The following is a 20,306-nucleotide window of genomic DNA, read 5'->3' on the forward strand; positions in this document are numbered from 1 at the left end:
AAAAAAGAAAAGAAAGAAAAAAAAAGAAAAGAAAAGCATAGGTCAGCATCAGTCAACAGGTTCATACTTTTAATCCAGCACTCAGGAAGCAGAGGCAGGAGGATTTCAATAAATTCAAGGCCACCCTACCTAGCAAAGTCCAGACTTACCAGGGTCACTCAGTGAGACCCTTTCTCAACAATAACAAAAAAAATCAAATAAGAAAAATTTATGTAGAGCCCTTCTAGGATTAAAAGTCCTTAGAAAGTTCTGGGAAAGGGCTGCTCTGATAATACTTAGTATGTGCTTACTGGCCTTTACTCACATATGTTTCTAACCATGTTTCTGTGAACTTAAACAGCTTCCTTGGATGACTGCTTTCTTTGTGACACCCATGTATAAAGGGTACTGAAACTGAAGTAAGGCTGTCCACAGCATTGGACTGTAGTCTGTCCATTCCATAATGATTCAAAGTCCATTCAAAATGCAATTTAATGTTTTCTAGGAACCACGTTGTTGAAGGTTCTTAATTATTTTAAGATAATTATTTTAATATAATTTTACTTGATCCAAAGTACTTAAACATTACTTCAACATGAATCAATAATTTAAAGTATTTCTAAGGCATGACACATGCCTTTTTTCATGCAAAATAAAACTCATGTTAATCAAATAGGAAAATATATAAAATAAAGTAAAATTTAAATCACCTATTTTTCATCCCCAATTTTCCAACACTTCCATTTCTACCTGGAGCCTCAAAAATAGTCCCTGCTAAATTCTTAGTATATGTATTTCTAGTACTTTCTCTGTCTACCTCATTATGAATCAGATGGACATTTAAAAGAGACATTCTTGAATTCATAGTTCTAAACCATTTTGCCTATGTACCAGAGTACCTTGCTCTGACACCACGTCACGAACATAGGACCAGTCATTCTGATCATCTACTGATACTGTTTCCCCTAGTTCTTGCTATTATTGAAGATATATTACCACATATATCTTTTTATCGCTGTGAGGTTTTATGTGTAAGGCTTCCATGGAAGTTTGCCTCTGAGGTTCCAGACTTCAGATACTGGCAGAGATGGTCATTGTCTCCCAGAGAACTTGCCCTATTCCCACTTATAAACTGTACATATGAAAATATTTTGATAAGAAGGTAGATTATCCAATGAGGTACAACCAGGGAGCGCTGGAATTCAAAACACCAACCCTAAGAAATTGCTAGAATGAATACAAAGGGAGCCCAGTGGAAGACAATCCAACTGTCAGGCGTAGGTATCCAGAGTCAGAAACACTCACCTGAGGCAGTAAGCAACAGAAAGAGGAAATGGGAAGAAAGCATGGTTGACTGGAGGGCTCCAGCAGCTTCAGACACCGCGCTCCAGCCCTTGCTGGCCGACTGCTAAGGCGTTCATATTGTTGGTGTGGAATCAGTCACCTTCTGAGGTCACCGTCTCTAGGCACCAGGTACACACTTCTCTGTAAAGTGACACCCTATCTGCTTAGCTCTAAAGTTCCAGCAAAGGGACTTGGGTGGATATGGGGTGTTTGGGGTTGGGGCGTGAAAATGGAGGTGGTTAGCATTAGTGGGGGCTTTTCAGGAAATGAGTTCACTTGGCTTATGAAGATTCAAAAGCATTTCATTTATTCATGACCCTGTCCTGCATTGTCCTGTCCTGCTTGGTGTGTTCATTATTCCCAGGCTTAAAACCAAAAGCTAGAAATCTCAGTTTACAGGATTTGCGGAGGGTTTGTGAGTTGCTGAGTGGACCAGATTAGAGAGAAAATGCCAAAACAGCCGGGAAGTGGCCAAGAGCCGTCTGAATGTTCTGAAGTTCAAGTTGTGAAACCTCAGCCGTAGGAGGACCAGATCTAAGCCTACCGATGGCGAAGCCCTGGCTCCTCGGAGTGTTAGCACAAAAATACCTGGAAACGGCAGCAAGTGGTGCCCTCCAAGCTAACTATGGGCTGTGGATTATAATTTTATACTCAGAGAGCTCAAAAATTTGTGGTTCGGTAATATTTGATTGTCCCAGTACTTTACAGTTTGCCAGAGTTCCCACCTCTCCCTGTCACACCCCGTTGCTTCTCACAAATCCATTCCAGGCTCCTGCGGGGAGTCGTGTTAGCAATCTCTGATTTAGAGATTGCAATCAATTGCTATCTCTATAGGAGTCAACCGTTACCATGGTTACTGAAATAGGATTATGCAATCTCATGTGTGTTCAACAGAAGGATAATGGTGAGAGCAAGGGATGCTGTGTTTGAACCAGACTTTGACCTGCTGTAGAAGATTCATTGGTTTTCAGAAGGACACCTACAAATGACCAGGAAATGCTCACATGAGGTGGTGCCAAGCCAAGCACTGTGAGGGCTAAGGAAAAGAAAACTAGATTTATGGGGAAGCTAGGATTTGTACTTCTGTCTCTATCTCTGATGAATACTCCTTAGTGAAACTACTATAATTCTGTTTTTCCAGAAGTGAGCCTTAACCCTTTATGATGACTCTAATTATAGCCTCAAACCCCTGTGTTCTTATATTTGAACTATTCTAACCCCCTCAACCCACATCCAAGTCTTTACACGTCATAAACATTCTCTGAATTCATACACCTGTCGACGGACCATCACCACCTGGGGTCCCTGAACTAATTCCCTGCATGCCTTTTCCACAGGTGCAGCCTTCCCGCTCCAGGGCATCTTTTGAGCAGTAAGACATAGGTGCAATGCGCTCCCTCGCCCCTGTATTCCTACCAGACTGATCTTTCTGCTCTTACGTGCCTAGTTCACCTCCCAGTTCTTGCTTAAGAGGTTATTTATTCTTTAAATGCTTCTCCCAAGGCTTAGCATAGTTTGTCCCATGGAATGTCTCATCTCAAATGTCCCCTTTCTAAGAGGCTTTCCTTGATCCCTTGGTAACTTTTTCTGTGGCGGCTTTCTAGTTTTATGTAGCAGCCTTTATTAGGTCCTGAAATAATTTATTTATAAACACACCTAGAGTGTAAGCTTTTTCTTCAAGAACTGTAAATCTTAGCAAAAATTCTAAGTAATTTCTTTCCAGGCTCGATCCGATTGCCCCAAATACATATGAATGACTAGTTCCTTATAATCCCTGCTAACTTTCCTTCCCCTTGCTCTGAAGATCAAGCCAAGACAACTTTAAATTGATGTGTAGCCCTTAGCTGGTATGGCCCAGATTATTTCTTCCGTTTATCACATACACACCTTGTGTCTGTTTTTGTCTGTCTGGAACATAAAGGTCATCACACACTGACCCCACCAGAGAGACTTTCCCCGTGTTTCCACCCAGTGTGGCCCCTCTCCCTTGCCATTTTATCCTAATATCCCTTTTTATTTCTCCATGGTATATTTCTCCATAGCATAGCTGAAATGATTTCTTTCATGTGTTTGTTGTCCCTCTCCCCAGTAGCACTTTAAGATAGTTCAGACTGTGTGTGTGTTGGGGGGTGGGGGTTGCTATGCAGGGCAGTGTCCCTGATGTCCATATCAGTGCCTAGCAACCATTAGGCATTCAAATATTTGTTGAGAACTGAAAGACAGACTCCACCCTGGTGGGAGGTGTTGCTGATTATTCCCTATTTTAAACATGAGAAAACTGAGGCTCGGGGAGTTTTTTTCTCCCATTTCCTAAGGTCCCACAGCTTATTAGGTATAAAAGGAGGATTTAAATCCAGTCCGAGTTCAACACTGGCATCTGTATGTGTCCTGGTTCTTCTTCCCTGGACATTTTTTGTAGCCAGATTATATACTTCAGGTTGTTCTGTGACCTACCGGATGTGAAAGCTTCAAATGTCCCGGCCTAGTTCATGCAGGCACATGAACACAAACACGAACACAACACTCACTCACATGAGTACAATACCTCTCTCTTCCTGAAGTAAAGTAAAATCAGCAATGGCCAACCACATGTTTGATTGAATCCACAGAATTAAGATGCAATACCCATCACTATATGAAAACTCCCGGCTGAAGACATTGTTCACTTATGTATCAATTCATTCAATACCGACAAGTTTCACCTAGAGGAAAACCAACCGTGGAACGGGCTCCAGCCCATGCACCAAAGCATCTCAGTGTAGTGTGGGCCCCTACACTGCATCCTGAGATGTCCACCATGTTTCCTAAGGTCCATTTCTTGCTACAGCAGAGTGTCTGCATCTCTCTATACTCACTATAAAGCTATGGCACCAGCAGCATTCCCACACGAAAGATAAGAAAATAAACACAAACAGGTGAAGTGTCTTGACTCAGGCCATGCCACCAGGCTGGAGCAGGAGCCCAAGTGGACCACCTGAACCCTCCATGTTAGCACCTCAATGTTACACAGTGTATTCCTCTTATTTATTTGTGTGAGTTTTGAACCCAGAGTCTCAGGGGTGTTAAGCATGTACTCAGCCCTAACTCATACTCTCAGTCTCTTGTTCCAGCTAAAGCTCTTCTCCAAGATATTCAAACATACAAAATCCCGTGTACCAACGTTATCGCCACCACCTGAGAATCTGTGAGACTTGTGTATTGGGTCCCATCTCAAAGGTACTGCATTGAAATCGGCATTTGAACAAGACCCCCAACTAAATTCTATGCACTTTGTGTAATATAAATTACTGGTGGCTACAAACACAGGAAACAGTAAATTATGTAGTTTGTCATCCGTTTTCCAGAGGCTCCCTTTCAACCATCCAGTCCTGCTGAACTCAGTAACTCGGACTGAGATGAAACTTATATCCTAGTGGCTGCTGCCATCTCGTGGTCAAATTCTCACCTAGGTATAATTTGCTCTTAGCCATAAAATAAACGCAGAAATAATGTGCAAGTGGTCCAGGTACCGAACATTTTTTAGCCTTGTGCTTTAAAAGTCTTCGGCAGAAACTCAAGATGTAACGAAATAGCCTCTTCTGTGGCCACCGAGGCAGCCAAAGAACAGCTTGCCTTTTGGTGAGCGTCCCCTGGGACGCCGGTTTGACAGAGAAGTTCAAGATCCCGTGTCTCTTCCTCCCTTACGGAACTCACATGCTCTAAGTATGATGATGAATTATCCTGTGGCTTTCTTGCTCTGAATGTGCCTTCTCTGTGCGGCATTTCACAGGGTCCTGTGGAATTCCCCACGCTCCTCTCTCTTGCATCATTAGAAGCCCCTGAAGTAAAACACAGCTAGTATCACACATGGACGAGAAAAAGGAGGAGACTCCAAATTCTTCCTAGGTAGTTTGAACCCAACATCCAAAAGTTAGGCAGTGCTCTCTGTCACGAGATGATGATTTTGTTTAGTTCTTAGCTCAGGAGCTAAAGAGACCCAAACGGTTATTCCAGGGGAAACAGACAGGATGGAACACCCTCGGCTGTTCTCTCCTGAACCCCTAAAGCTTGCCTATGGGAAGATTGGCCAGTACCGAAGAATTCAGCAGACCAAACGGAAAACTGGCTCGTTCAAAGGGAAGAGGGTAGAAAGGTAAGTAACAAAGGCTCGTTTCCTTCCCCGTCGGTACTTTTGGGGATTTTCATTAAGCAAGACTTCTCATGAGACTGCAGAAGGTGGAGTCTCCTTTTAAACATAATTTTAAAATCTAGACTATGTGTTCCAGGACAGAGGAAGCGCTGCCTTGGGCCAGGGTATAGTGCTGTCGAAGTCTTTGTTTTTTGTTTTTTTTTCATTTTTAAAAGCCTCAATTTCAACAAGGAAAGGGCTTTATTTTCCACCCAAATTTGAGCTTTAATGTGTCATATGCGATTAATGTCAGTATTAAGTTGGTACTTAAAATGATACTTTTCCAATATCAGTGTTTTAGTTTTCTCACACCCCCACACCAGTGAATGGGCAATTGTGGAAATGTATTAATTGTTTTTGTATTCATCCACAATCAGCGCTTTCTGCTCCCTGCTAAAGCAATTTCCACTCCTGAATTGTGTTCTAGTCCCGTTTCCCCCTTGAACAGTCTTCAATGAAACCTCAGAACAGCCTCAGACCTGGTATTTCTTGTCCGTGACAAACCCATAAAGAAATACAGTCTTGAGAACATGCCACCCTTTAATTTGGAAATTCTGTTTGGCAGTTCAGTTTCCGTTGTGTTTGGGCCTCTTCCGCAGTGGACCCAGCAGCCACAGCTCAGAGAAATGCCTATGAGATGTTTGTCTGAGGGGCTGAGGTGTCACAGGTCAAGCTTCTACCCTTGCATGTATAAAGTAAAATATTATAGAGATGTTTGCTTCCACTAAGAAATCAGGGTTTACAGCCCACAAATCATAATCCCAGAGAACATAGACAACGATGAGGACCCTAAGAGAGACATACATGGATCTAGTCTATATGGGAATTAGAAAAAGACAAGATCTCCTGAGTAAATTGGGAGCAGGGGGACCGTGGGAGGGGGTTGAAAAGGAGGGGAGAGGCAGGGAGAGGAGCAGAGAAAAATGTAGAGCTCAATAAAAATTATTAAAATTAAAAAAAAAGTAATCAGGGTTTAAGGAGGAATAATGTGGAGAAGCAAACCCATTTCTAACAAACAAGAACAAAAGCAAACAGAAACTTTAAAAAGGGAACTTCCTTTCCGTACGGACATCTCAGGAGTTCCTTTCCTGGAACAAGCGACCTTCTCTAATCGTGTTATATAAATCAGCATGACATGGGTGTTTATTTGTGTTTCTGAGGCTGATTGTCTTGTCACAGCCGGGGCTGGCTTTGTGCTCAGTCCTCCTGCATTAATTCCCCTGCGTGCTGAGATGACAGATTTGTGCCACTACTGCCTGCTTAAAGCAACGCAGTTGTTGTAACCTGAGAGGTTGGTTCCGTGTATTTCTATTGTGTGCGAGCATGGCTATGTACATATCTATGGTAGTATAAGTTATTAAAACATTGAAGCTCTTAAGAGTCTCAGGGGATCCACAGAAGGTCGATTCTGGTTGACAAGTTATGTTTGGGCAAGTAAGAAAGGGGAGCATCTTCCTCGGGACCCCCTTTATTGCAACAGCTCTGCAAAATCATTAAGACTTGGGGCGAATAATGACCCCAGAAGGTGCTTATTTCCTTCTGTGGCCTTTCTTCCAGATAGGAGTCCAGCCCAAGAGGCCGCCTTCCTTTCACCTCTAGAAGGTGCTTCCTCGTCTAATCTTCAGACTAATAAAGTCTGTCACATATTAAAGACTTTGTTAGGATCCAAAGCCACAAATTATTTCCTTCTATTTTCAGATTTCTTGTAAGATTATACCCATTTTTAAAAGAGAAAGCAAAATCTTGTAAAATAAAATTAATAACTGCCCAAGGGCATACAGTCCAAAGGTGTGGCCGTGAGACCAGTGCCGTTGAACTCCGGTGACCGTGTGCCCCCTAGAATCTCTCCCAACGGTGGCTGTCCCTGACATTGAGCGACAGGCACCCACTTTGGAGTAATGTTTTGCTGGAATATGAAAACATCCTTGCAGTGGTACCTCAGATACATTAGGTAGTCTATGAAGAACACCTTGATGGGCATTAATTTCTTTTAACCCACATTAGAAACATGTATAACATATAAACATACCATCATATAGTGCAGCAAAGCAATCATGCTATAGCTGGAATTTCATGCTGAGGAAATGAAGATTTGCATTCCCAGAGAAGCTTATACCCTAAAGTTTATAGCTCTTTTCATAATAGCACCAAGTGGAAACAATTCAAATGCCCTTCGAAGAGTGGATGGTTGAACACAGCATGGTATATCCATAATGTGGTGTCTCACTCAGTAATGGAAAGAAAGGAAACGTTAGCACAAGAGAATTCTATTAACAAACATGAATGTCCTGGAGCTGAGGGTAGGGCTTACTAGTACAATACTTGTCTAGCTTTCCAAAGCTGTGTGTTCCACCCCCAGAACCAAACATCAAAACAAAGCAGAGACAAATGCTCGAAGCTTGAAATGTTATCCGCTGCACGGATCCATTTAGATGACATTCTTCAAGGAATAAGAAGTAGCAGCTATAGAATACGTGAGCAGTTGTATGTACGTGGTGTACATAAGGTGTGTGCGTGTCTGGGCAGGGGGTGCCTGTGTATGCCAGGACAGAGGGCAGAGGAGGACATCAGTTGTCTTCCTCTAGGGTTCTTTGCCTTATGCCCTTGAGGCAAGGTCTCTCGTATCCTGAAACTTGTTATTGCTTCACTAGGCTGACTGCTGAGTCAACCCTGGTGACCTTCCCATCTCCATGCCCCCACCAAACATTTTATATAGGTTCTAGGGATCAGAATGTAGGTCTGCACACTTGCATTGAACCGACTGAGCCATGTCTCTGGCCCTCAAACGTTTTATATTATTAATGCTGTTTGTTTAAATTTTTGTTTAGATGGCACAGAGCTGTGTCTACCAACTTAGCTAAACAAAGTGTCCTGGTCCCCAAAGAGGAATCATTGAGTGAAAGCGACTTGGAATTTCATGCAACACAAAACAATCAGAAAAGAAACCTGATGAAGAAAATGAAGACTGTTTTGGGGAAAGTGTTGTCCTGCAGATGTGGAAGCCAGTCAGCCCATGCTGGCAGGGGGAGCTCTGCAAAACGGAAGGAAGCTGCCCTCTCCAACACACAAGGCCTGCTGTCTAGACTGGTCAAGGAGCTTCAGTCTCCTAGGTTGTTTGCCAAGCCAAGGATGAGAAAGCTCTCCCAGAATGGTAACCAACTGCTATTTAATATTAAGTAGTCGAGAGGACCAGGAAAACAAGAATGGACTGTAGTTTGGTTGTTGAATGTCCCCAAAGACACTTGCCCTGGCTTGTCTCTTTGGCTTTGTTATCAGGAAGTGGGGTTGGTGGGGATTTCCCTAAGTCATTGGAGACATGCCCTAGCAAGGGGAATGTGAGATCCAACTGAACTCATTGTCTCTCTCTTTGACTTCCTGATCATAAAGTGTGACTTGGCACCATTACACACTACCCACCCTTGCTATTTGTTACCCCTTGAAAATCTAAGATCTGAACCCAAATAACTGTCTCTCTTCCTAGGATAATTATCTCAGGTATCCTGTCACGGTGACAGAAAGAGAGGCTTCTCTTCTAGGCACGGCAACTCTGAGGGGCTTGTCTAAACCACAAGGTCACCACCTCCTACTATGTCAACTGAACCAAATTCCATACTCCACAGGATTCCCCCTCAGTTGGCTCATTCATATATGGATACAACTTAATATATCTATGAAAGTTGAGAGAAATGGATTATATTGTCTTTAAGGTTCCTCTGAGTCTGGTTAGGAAGTTGCCTAGTCCCGTCTAAACTCACTTGGTTCGTTTGTTTCTGTTTGTGTTTTTCAAGGCAGGGTTTCTTTGCGTAGACCTGGCTGTTCTAGAACTTGCTCTGGAGTTCAGGTGGACCTGAAATTCAGAGATCTGACTTGTGGGATTCAAGGCCTGAGCCACCACCATCTGGCTTCTAAACTCATTTTTATTTTGAATGTATATGCACACATAAGCGTAAGTGTAGACACACATATATACACATACATTAGAAAGTCAAACTCTGATGTGATTCTTGTTTTACTTAGAGAGGAAGAGTAATAGAGCCTCCTAAGATTCTAGTTCCAGCAGCAGAGAGGGTACGGAGAACTGGAAGAATGGAATTTATAACTGGCAAGACATAAAGGAGGCTTGGTCTATGTTTATGTATTTTTAAACCTTATGAGTATGGGTGTTTTCTTTTGCCTGCTTATGTCTGTGTTCCACATCTTTACTTGGAGCTCCACAGAGGCCAAAAGAGCTCAGACCTGCAGGATTTGACCTACGGATAGTTGTGAGCCACCATATGCGTGTTGGGAACTGAACCCAGATCTTCGAAAGGCAGACAGAGCTCTTCACCACTAAGACATCTTTCTAGCCCCATCATTTACATAATTTTAACACCAATATATTTACATATTCTTACTCTTTGACAACTTCATGAATGCATGTTTTTGGGGTGATTTCTTTTTACCCCATTATTACACTCTCTCTCTCTCCTGCTGAAAACCCTTCCCCACGTCCTACAAGCTCCCTTCCTATTTTCATGTTTTTGGTTGTGTGTGTGTGTGTGTGTGTGTGTGTAAGAGAGAGACCCACTGAGTTTAATTAGGGTTGTTTTCATGAGGTGGAAGTTTACTTGGATAACTTATTTAGTGCCTATGCCTTTGAAAAAAATGACTCTCTCCCAGGAACCAGTAACTTCCAGTAATCCCTGTGTGTGTGTGTGGGGGGGGGGGCTGATGATTCCCCACACACACACACACCTGTAATGTAATGTTGGCAGACTCAAAGAAAATATCCTATTACATTTTTGAGCAAGTCCATCAGGACATGGAGAACCACAAGTGCGCTACCAGTGAGCTGCATCTCCAGCCAAAAGAGCCAAATCTCTACTCATCCATGTGATGTTATTATCTTGGTTGGGATACTCAATCTTTTCACTAAGATTTCTCTTCAAGTACCATGAACGACTGTTTGTTTTGAGATGGAGCTCGCTGATCAAGCTAGGCTGGCTGGTGGCAGAGCCACAGAGATCCACGTGTTTGATCTTCTCTGTCTTTTTCACGAGGGCTGTGGGGTCTGAACTGGAGCCCTCACCTTTGCAAAGCAAACATTTTACAGACAGCTTTCTTCCTAAGTCTAGATTCATTATTATGCTACATCTCCTTAGAGTCAGCAGACATAAGTAGCAATGGAATACAGAAGAGCACAGGAGAGAACCACGCATAGAACTAAGTGGGCGTGTCTCCTCACAGCCGGCCATCTACAAAGTGCTACTTAGTGGCTACAATACTACATCTGGGGACACTGCTCAAAGGACTGGAAAGTCAGATGTGGAGTGCGGTTTTTTATAAAGATATAAACCAAAGTGAGAAGTTAAATGTTTCTCTCTCTCTCTTGAAAGATGAGCTTCACATATCTCTTAAATAGCTGTCAGATTTGAAAGCCTCAGTTCTGCTTCCTTCCCTGGGTGCCAATAGACTCTCGGCCCTGTGAGTCTTCTGTCAGACAAGTGTGATACTCAAACTCTGACCACATATTGTTTAGTTAGAAGCCTGTGTTTTGGCTTGGCCTGAAGGAGCTAATACTCCCTTACTTTGTTTTGCTGATGTTTTTTCTCTTCTACTAAGTGAGTTTCTAGTCCATCCCCATTAATTTTAATAGAAACTGTTAATTTCATGCAAGCTCATTTAGCAGATTTACTCTCCATGCTATTGGAGTTGTATCTGGGAAGACCTTCTCCATGCCAATGACTTGAAATGCTTTGCACATGTCATCCTATAGCAGTCTCAGGGGTTGGGATCTTACATGATCTTTGATCTGTTTGGAATCAGTTGTGCATGGTGAGAGCTTCAGATTTGGTTTCATTGTTTTGGGTGTAGATATCTATTGTTGTTGAAGAGGCTTGTTGGGTTTGAGTGGATGTTTTGACGCCTTTGTTCAGTGTTAGGTGGCTGTAGTCATGGGGTGTATTGCTCATCCTCCACTGGTGTATGTGTCTGTTTGAGCGTCAGTACGAGGCTGTGTTTGTCACTATGGCTCTGTAGTGTAGACAGAGACAAGGATTTGCATGACTCTGTGTAGGGTGAACTCCTACACAGTTGCAGCTGGCCGGCTCCAAAATGTCAGCACTTAGCCTGGTTTCCCCATTGTCTTCAGCACCTTCTGTTTAACTTAGGTGAGTCTTGAGTCATAAGGGCACAAAGCCTATGCAATTCTTGGTTGGGAAAAATGCAGCGCACTGTGATACTCCTTAATTGAGAATTTGTATTTGGCATTGTCCTTTTCGAAGTTTAGTTAGTATGTTTGGGGATATGGAAATAAACTTGCTAAAGAAGTAAATTGGAGAACAATTTTTAAAAGGCCTTGAGCGAAGGGGAAGGGGTGTCTCAGTCCCTGGAAGCTGAGTCTTCCATGGACCCACAACCCCAGCTCTCTCTTTCTGCCCAGCCATGCTACATGAGGTTATTTGTGTTTCCATAGAATTTTTAGGATGGTTTTGCCTTGCCTTTGAAGAATGCTATCAGAATTTTGATAAAAACTTTGTTGAATCTATAGACAATTTTTGGTAATATGTGCATTTTCAGAACATTAAATCTAAAAATTCCTAAGTTTGTGTGATGGTTATTCTTAGTTGTCAACTTAACGACCTCTGAAATTAAACCCAAGCAGCTGGGTGCATCTGTGAGTTTTTCTCTTTTTCTTTTTCTTTCTTTCTTTTCTCTTTTCTTCTTTCTTTCTTTCTTTCTTTCTTTCTTTCTTTCTTTCTTTCTTATTCTTTCTTTTTTTGTTGTTGTTTAGACAGGATTCTCAGAATAGTTAGCCCTGGCTGTCCTGGAACTCACTCTATAGACCAGGCTAGCCTTGAACTCACAGAGATCCGCCTGCCTCTGCCTCCTGAGTGCTGGGATTAAAAGTGTATGCCCTCACTGCTAGGTGAGAAGTTTTTTCTTAATTAAATTGAATTGTAATGAAAACATCTGGTCTGCGAGTTACAAACCCCTGATCCAGAGCCTCCGACTACTACAGTGTGGGAAGTGAACTTTTCAGTCCATTCTTCCGTATTTTATGGTTTTTTTTTTGCTGTAGAAATCCTTCACTTGGTTTAATTCTTAATATTTATTGTTGGTATTTTTTGTTCGTTTGTTCGTTCATTTGAAGCAACTGTGAAAGGGATTTTCCCTTCATTTCTTCCTTGGCAAATTTGTTATTGTTTTACAATCACCAGCCACTGATTTTTAAATTTTTATTTATCTACTTATTGACTTTTGAGACCAGGTCTCATATATCCTAAGCTGGGTTTAAATGCTGAGTATGGTAGATATGTGGGTTCAGAACTTGATCTGCCTACTGGTTGTAGGTTCAGGGCTCCCAGAATTGACTACCTTGTCCTAGGCACTACCTGAGCCAAGCTTTCTCTCTGCCTGATTAGCCACACTTTTCAGTTTGTCAACATCATGCCCTCCCAGGACTGACTCAAATTCTTGAGGATGTGGCCAGTTAAATTTAGGCTCTTCTCAGAACCCCTGGGGTAGCCCATTTTAAACAACGAATCCTCACCACTGTCCTTGCACTCATAGAGACTGGAGAAAACAGAATTCCTCTCAACTGTCCACTTATTGATAAAGGAAATCTGTCTCCACAAAACCTTTCTATTTGACGCTCGTGAGTGCTGCAGGCCTATCTTGAGGAGCAGGGCCCAGCTCCTTTCGCCAGGGCTGCCTAGGTTAGCCCTTGAATGACGCTTCTCTTTCCCCTCCCTCATTCCCAACGGACATCTGGAGCTGGAATCTGTGTCCAGCTGGGCTTAGTCCTTTTGGGGATGACATTACCAGTCATTTTCAGCACATTCTTTGGTTGTCTTCTGTGGCCCTCTTAAATGCGTCCTCGTCTTTGGGATACAGCACACTGTTTCATGGTCTAGCTCTCCTCTCTGTCACCGGGTAGGTCACATGGCAACAGTTCCTAGTTGGCTAGCTCTCCTCCATCACCAGGTCAGAAGGAGACAGTTCCTAGTTGGCCGTCTTAACCTGGAGTCTCTATGGTGTCACTTTATTATTTTTATTACATTTTTTTTACATTTATATCTTTTATTTTATGCATATGGGTATTTTGCTTGCATGTATGTCAGTACACTGTGTGTGGGCCTGGTACCTGCAGAAGCCAGAAGAGGGCATCAGATCTAACATTGGAGATGGTTATAAGCTGCCATGTGGGTTCTAGGAATTGAACCGAGGTCCTCTGAAAAAAGAGTTAGTGTTTCTAACCGCTGAGCCCCTTCTCCAACCCCTTATTCATTACAGAACTAGGAAGACGGCTCCATGGTTTATGAGCATGTGCTGCTCTTTCAGATCTGAATCCAGTTTCCAACACGTATGTCGGCAGGTTCATAAGTGCCTGTAACTGCAGCCCTGAGGATATGATACCCCCTCTGCCCTCTATATGTGCACATGTCCATACACACCTGCACACATTAAAATCTTTTAGAACTGTATTGTGTAAGTGTGTGTGTGTGTGTGTGTGAGTGTGCAAGCACGCGCGCACGTGCGTGAACTCATTCATGTGGAAGTCAGAGGACAACCTGTGGGAATCGGTTCTCACTTTCAACCATGTCAGTCCTGGGCATTGAACTCAGGCTTGGTGGCAGGTGCCCTCACCCACTGAGTCATCTCCCTGACCCTATAGTTGCATTTTAAATTTGCTTTTATGTCTACTGAGTTGAGACTAAAGTCATAGAATAAAATAATTAAGAACGCCTCTACTTGGAACGAGAAATGGTTCAGGGATTAACAGCACTTGCTGCTTGGCAGGGCAGTTCTTAGCACCCCCATGGGGGCTTACAACCGTCCAGGGATTCCAAGACCATTCTCTGGTCTCTGCAGACACTACACATTTGGTGCACATTTAGGCAACACATAAAAAACGTAAAAACAAATGAAAAACAAAAAACTCAAACATAAAAAGAAAAATCCTTTAAAAATGTTAAGGAAAGGCTCTTAGATGTGGGACATGCATCTTGACAGTATGTGAGCGACTAAGTCTTGGCTGGATTTCGGGAGAGCAAAGTAAAGTTTGCTCTATTACACTGATTTAACCCTCGCAGTTGAAGGCCCCTTTCCCTAATCCCATCATGGCCTAAGTGAAAACCATGCAGGGCAAAGTAAAGCTCCCAGAAGGGGTAATAGCCACTACAAAAGTCAGCTGTGTGCAGAAGGAAGCCTAATACCAGAAAAGCAAGTCTGTTTTTATTTTCAGTCCCGCGGAGAAAAGTTTCCCAGGCAGCATAGCAGCACATAATGCCATTTTCCAGAATGATTTTGCTCAGGGAGACCATGTTTGCAATGCGGTCCTTACATATTCTTTCCTCCACCTCTTTAAGCAACTATACAGCTGGATGTTGTTGAAGCAGAGGCAGAAGAGGTAACCGGAGGAAACCAGCTCCTCCGAGCCAGAAGAACCACCAAGCGGTTATCTGTGACATCACTTCCTCCGGGGCTGCAGAAGGTAAGGTGCTGGCTTCAGCTAGCTAGCCCTGAAAGACCAATGTAAATTGGTTTCTCTGGGTTTTAACAAATACCAAGTTCTCTTTGACCTTCTGCTGCTTCTGTCTTTCCTCCAAGGAACTAAGGCACAAGGGGGAGGGTTTTTCCAAATCAGATCTTCCTGTTTTTGACTCACTCTTCAGCCCATTCCACAGCTTGGCCTACGCTAGAGTCTGGAGCTTTGTGCAGACTCACTGAATTGTTCAAAAGCTGCAGCCCCACACTAGGAGTCTGGCCAATCCAGACGCTACGTGGAGGGTGGTGCTGCCTGCAGCAACTCTGCACAGACGGCAGCATTCCTCAGAAAAAGCAGCTATTAGTCACGTGTGTGGTCTGGGAGTGGAAATGTGGCCAGTGTGAGCAGACAACTGAATTAGTGTTATTTAATTTTAACCTAAAATCAAAAGTGAATTAATTCAGATGGCTACATTTACAATATCAGACATTATTATGGCTAGATGACCCAAGCATGTCCAACCTGCAGACAAGCTGAAAGCAGTCTAGAATAAATTCAAATTTGTAAACTTAAGCATTGAGGTTTTCTTTCTGTATGTGGAATGCTCTGTTCTGTTGGTGTGCATACACACACATGTGCACCTACACGTGTGTGTGCATGTGAGAGCCATGCTACTTCAGGAACTGATTATTTGGCTCTGAGACTTGATCTGAGCTCAGGGAGTAGGTAAGGATGCCTGGGCACCAAGCCTCAGACACCTGCCCAAGTCTGTTTTCCCAGTGCTGGGATTATGAGAGTGTACCACCACGTCTGGATTTGTTTTCATTGTTAAAACTTGGGCTCTCAAGATGGAATTCAGGACCTCAGACATGCACAGCAAAAATCTTACCTACTGAATTTCATATGCAGGTCCCTGTGGTGTATTTATTGGTTTTGTAGTACATAAACTTTGCTGGGCGGTGGTGGCACACGCCTTTAATCCCAGCACTCTCGGGAGGCAGAGGCAAGTGAATCTCTGCGAGTTTGAGGCCAGACTGGTCTACAAGAGCTAGTTCCAGGACAGGCTTCAAAGCAACACAGAAACCCTGTCTCAAAAAAATAAAAATAAACTTTGTAGGCAATCCTGAGCATAAACCAAAGATATCTTTTAGTTTGTTTGCTAATTATGTATGAGTGTGTGTGTGTAGGCCTGACAGCAGCTTGCCTTGGTTGACTCCCCTTTTGCCATGTGGGTCTTGGGGACTCCAATTCAAGTCCTCAGGCTTGGTGGTACATTTACCTGCTAATCCATCTAGCTGACCCTTATCTTCAAAAGTGTCCGAGACCAGAGGCAGGCGGATCTCTGTGAGTTCGAGACCAGCCTGGTCTATAGAACTAGTTCCAGGACAGGCTCCAAAACCAGAGAAACCCTGTCTCGAAAAACCAAAAAAAAAAAAAAAGTGTCCGAGACCAAGGTGCTCAGATTAAGAATTACTTTCTTTTTTGAAAATTATTATCAGTTTCTAGACAGTCTATTTATGTCTATCTATGGTCTATCTATGGTCCTGAACTCACTATGTAGACCAGGCAGGTCTCAAATTTAAGAGATCTGCCAGTCTTTTGCCTCCTGAGTGCTGGGATTAAAGGTGTGTGCCACCACACCCAGCTGGGTTGTTTTTGTTGTTTGAATGGTTTGAGACAGGATCTCATTTTGTTGCCTTGGATGATTTCAAATTCTCAGAATCCAACAATGTCCCTACCTCAGCTTCCTGAGTCCCAGATACTGTGGGCATCTCCCTTCCAAGTTGTTTAGATTATTGTAAAAACAAAACCCTGGGGGCCGGGTGGTGGTGGTGCACACCTTCAATCCCAGCACGCAGGAGGCAGAGGCAGGTGGATCTCTGTGAGTTTAAGGACAGCCTGTTCTACAGAGAGTTACACGATAGGCTGCAAAGGCTTCAACTTTCTACTCAGAAATGGTCCCAATTCTGGGAAAACATTTTTTGGGGATGACTTGAAGTTTGCGATTTGTGAGAAGGCATGGGAGAGCCCGGTTTCCAGTACAGGCTGAGGGTTCTCATTCGGAGATTCTGGGAATTGACTTCAGGCCTCACACCTAACAAGCATGATTCCTCCCCCTCCCCAACCACATTCTTTTTTTTTAAATTTATTTATTTATTAAGGATTTCTGCCTCCTCCCTGCCACCGCCTCCCATTTCCCTCCCCCTCCCCCGATTAAGTATTAACTATATTATGTGACAGCCACATTTGACTATATTCAATTAGAAAGAATTAAATATGTAGTTTCTCAGGCTGGGTGGTGGTGGCACAAACCTTTAATCTCAACACTTAGGAGGCAGAGGTTGGCAGATCTAAGCTAAAGGCTTGCCTGGTCTACGCAGGATAGCCAGGGCTACATAAAAAAACTCTATCTCAGACAACAGTCCTTCCCCACATCACCAACACACACACACACACACACACACACACACACACACACACACACACACAGCTACTTAAGTGCTCACTAACTGCATGCAGCTTGTATCTTTTTGTACTCAACAGCACAGAAACACACTTCTAGCCTTGCAGAAGGTCCGTCAAGCAGCACTCCTGACTATCACTGTCAGTGCACCATAGCAAGTCTGAGTTTTGCTTTAGGGCTGTCAGGTATTTATTGTAACTCTAGTCTAGGCAACATCTGGGCTTGGGGACGACAGGGAAGATCTGATGGAATATGGTCTTGCTTTTTACGGAAATTATAATCCAGTAGAGGATGGAATTATTAAACCAAGACACCGTAGAGTAGTGTGGGGTAAGGATAATCTTGTATAATGGCAGTGGGTCAAATGGATATACTTATGGGAAAAGTGAAATCTGAGTCCCTAGTCTCACATCATAGATCCAATTCCTGTTGAGCTATAGAGCTAATTGGGAAAGGCACCAATCTAAAACTTCAGGAAAATAAGATCACAATTTCAGGACAAAGTCTTCTCAGGGTATAAATGGCACTGATGAGAAGATGGAGAATTCTGGCTATAATTAAGGATTCCTACGTACCAAAAAACCATTTTATCAGAGGTTGTCAACTGCTATAGAAAGGTTTTAGTTAGCCCTCACAATGCTCTCCAAATGACATATAAATTATGAATTACTTATCCAAAATTTAGAATTAGGACATTTCAAACAAAAATGCAGGTTTTCAACTTTTTTTTTTTTTTTTTTGAGATGGGGCATTTCAAGACAGGATTTCTCTATATGTTTTGCAGACTGTCCTGGAACTTGCTCTGTAGACCAGGCTGGCCTCGAATTCAGAGAGATCTGCCTGTCTTCCACTGCTAGGATTGAAGGCCTATGCCACCACTGCCAGGCAAGAATTTACTTTTTTTTTTCTTAAATGTATAGTATTCTGCTGCATGTATGCCTGATGGCCAGAAGAGGGCACCAGATCTCATTACAGATGGTTGTGAGCCACGGTATGGTTGATGGGAACTGAACTCAGGACCTCTGGAAGAACAGCCTCTCAACCACTGAGTCATCCCTCCAGCACCAGTTTCCAATTTCCTTCTGAAACACAATGCCTCAGGGAAACTAACAGGAATTGCAAAGAGGTGCCCTCCATAGAAGGCCTGTTTTCTCTGTGCCATTCCTCATTCATCCTGGCTTACAAAACATGCCATGCCATGGTCATACTGATCAAGCACAGGAATACTTAGCACCCACCAATTACAGTAGATGCTTAGTAGAAAAAACTAGCTGGGTAGGAGGAAAGAGTGGGGTTTTAGCATGACGTAGTGGTGTACTCAGGAGACAAAGGTCTTGGGTTGATGAGGCCAGTCTGGGGTACAGGGTGAGTTCTAGGCTAGCTTGGGCCTACACAGCAAAAGAGAAAACACAATGCCAAGCCCCTCAGATGGGCTCTTTCAATGAATCAGGGAAGGTTAGGTATGAGAAAGCTAGCAGGGCAGGGATGGTCTGTACCTTTTTCAAAGGGTAGGACCTAAACATGGCCCTGCTCTCTGCCCCCACAAACCAGCATCCCCCATGCACGGGCCCCCATTAGCCAGCATACTCTGTGCACTGGCTCCCACCAGCCAGCATTCCCGTGCACTGGCTCCCACCAGCCAGCATCCCCCGTGCACTGGCCCCCACCAGCCAGCATCCCCCGTGCACTGGCCCCCACCAGCCAGCATCCCCCATGCACTGGCCCCCACCAGCCCGCACTCCGTGCTCAGCAGCCAGAGCAAATGCTTGTCTTCTCCAGTGACCTGCTTTTTTCCCTGACACTGTCTATCCTTTCGGAGCCCAATAGTCTTATTTCTTTGCACCCTACAGAACTCTACAGAGAGCTCTTGGCACAAGGGCAATACAGATTTCGCCTGTGTTACCTGGCAAACAACCTCCTTTGTGAGACTGTCCGGGGATGAGTGTTGATTGCTAGTGTAGAACTGACAGTCATTTCCTAATGGACGTTTTGCATTTGGACAATAGGTACCATATTCATCAAAAAAGAGACCACACTTCCCAGCACTCAAAAAGAAGAAACAGAGCACGGAAGACATCCTCCAGAACCCAGAGCTGACAGTGGGGAAGCTTCAAATGCAGGTCGCGGGCAAAGACTTTTCTATTTTAGAGGCACCAGAGAGCAGGCTTAACTCAACGATTTGCCTTGTAAGACAGCATGGAGCAGGGCATAATTAACAATCACCATTAAGAAATACTGTCAGTGGGGGGCTTCTGAGAGTAGCTAAGGGACTGCAAAGGGGACCTAGGATGACACTGAGCACCTAATAAATATTAAGCGAATTCCATTAAAATGAGTCACACACTGGCTTGAGAAGAAAAGGAGGTCGGCTTAGCCCCTATGTGGTAAATCTGTTCAAGCTCTGTTTGCTATGAGCTGAATTAGAATATTACTTTAGCACTTGCAAGGAAAACAACTGTTTTTTGCTTTTAGCAGTTTCATGTCTTTGTATTTACCACAGGTGGACGACCTCATAGAAAGAGTGACTGACAAATGCACGAAGCTCTTGGCCCAAAGACATGCGGAGCTGCAGCAGTGTGAGTTCCTAGGGGCTGAGATCCTGCAGTCTTCGAAGCAGTTCCAAAGGCTTTCCAAGAGAACCACAAGGAAGTACAAGCTGAGCAGCGCATGCTGCCCATGCGCCTGCTGCTGCCTCTGAGTTCCAAGTACACAGCATGGCAGCAAAGAGAGCCTGCCTCCAACAAGGTGGAAGACAGAGCAGTAGCCGAGGCCCCCATCTGAGCCTAACCTATGCCACAGCAAGTGCAGACCCTTGCACAAGCATGGAAACATCCGTATCGTGCATGCATGCCCAAAAATAAGTATTGTAAGAAATGACTCCT

The 20,306-nt window shown here is 43.6% G+C and overlaps 2 protein-coding genes across 3 annotated transcripts in view; one reads left to right on the forward strand and one right to left on the reverse strand.

Annotated features, from left to right (window-relative positions):
* LOC101988975 (cadherin-related family member 3) overlaps positions 1-1,411 on the reverse strand; it is a 76,595-nt gene extending 75,184 nt beyond the window's left edge. For both annotated transcript variants that reach the window (XM_005348662.3, XM_013346825.2), the window contains exon 1: positions 1,285-1,411. In XM_005348662.3, coding sequence (XP_005348719.1) covers positions 1,285-1,327 — 43 coding nt within the window. In that variant the 5' untranslated portion in view covers positions 1,328-1,411. The remainder of the gene's footprint in view (positions 1-1,284) is intronic.
* A 3,919-nt stretch (positions 1,412-5,330) lies between these two features.
* Positions 5,331-20,127, forward strand: C6H3orf49 (chromosome 6 C3orf49 homolog). Its single transcript, XM_026779828.1, has 5 exons — positions 5,331-5,455; positions 8,320-8,642; positions 14,842-14,966; positions 19,431-19,544; positions 19,925-20,127. The coding sequence occupies exons 1-5, from the start codon at positions 5,331-5,333 to the stop codon at positions 20,120-20,122; spliced, it is 885 nt and encodes a 294-aa protein (XP_026635629.1). The 3' UTR covers positions 20,123-20,127.
* Positions 20,128-20,306: the final 179 nt, after the last annotated feature.

Source organism: Microtus ochrogaster, chromosome 6, assembly GCF_000317375.1.
Source record: "Microtus ochrogaster isolate Prairie Vole_2 chromosome 6, MicOch1.0, whole genome shotgun sequence".
NCBI classification, from domain to species: Eukaryota; Metazoa; Chordata; class Mammalia; order Rodentia; family Cricetidae; genus Microtus; species Microtus ochrogaster.

Coding starts and splice junctions, on each gene's coding strand:
- C6H3orf49 (XM_026779828.1), top strand. CDS start 5,331: ATGGAACACCCTCGGCTGTTCTCTCCTGAACCCCTAAAGCTTGCCTAT. Junction 8,643..14,841: donor GAGAAAGCTCTCCCAGAATG/GTAACCAACTGC, acceptor CACCTCTTTAAG/CAACTATACAGCTGGATGTT. Junction 19,545..19,924: donor TGGGGAAGCTTCAAATGCAG/GTCGCGGGCAAA, acceptor TATTTACCACAG/GTGGACGACCTCATAGAAAG.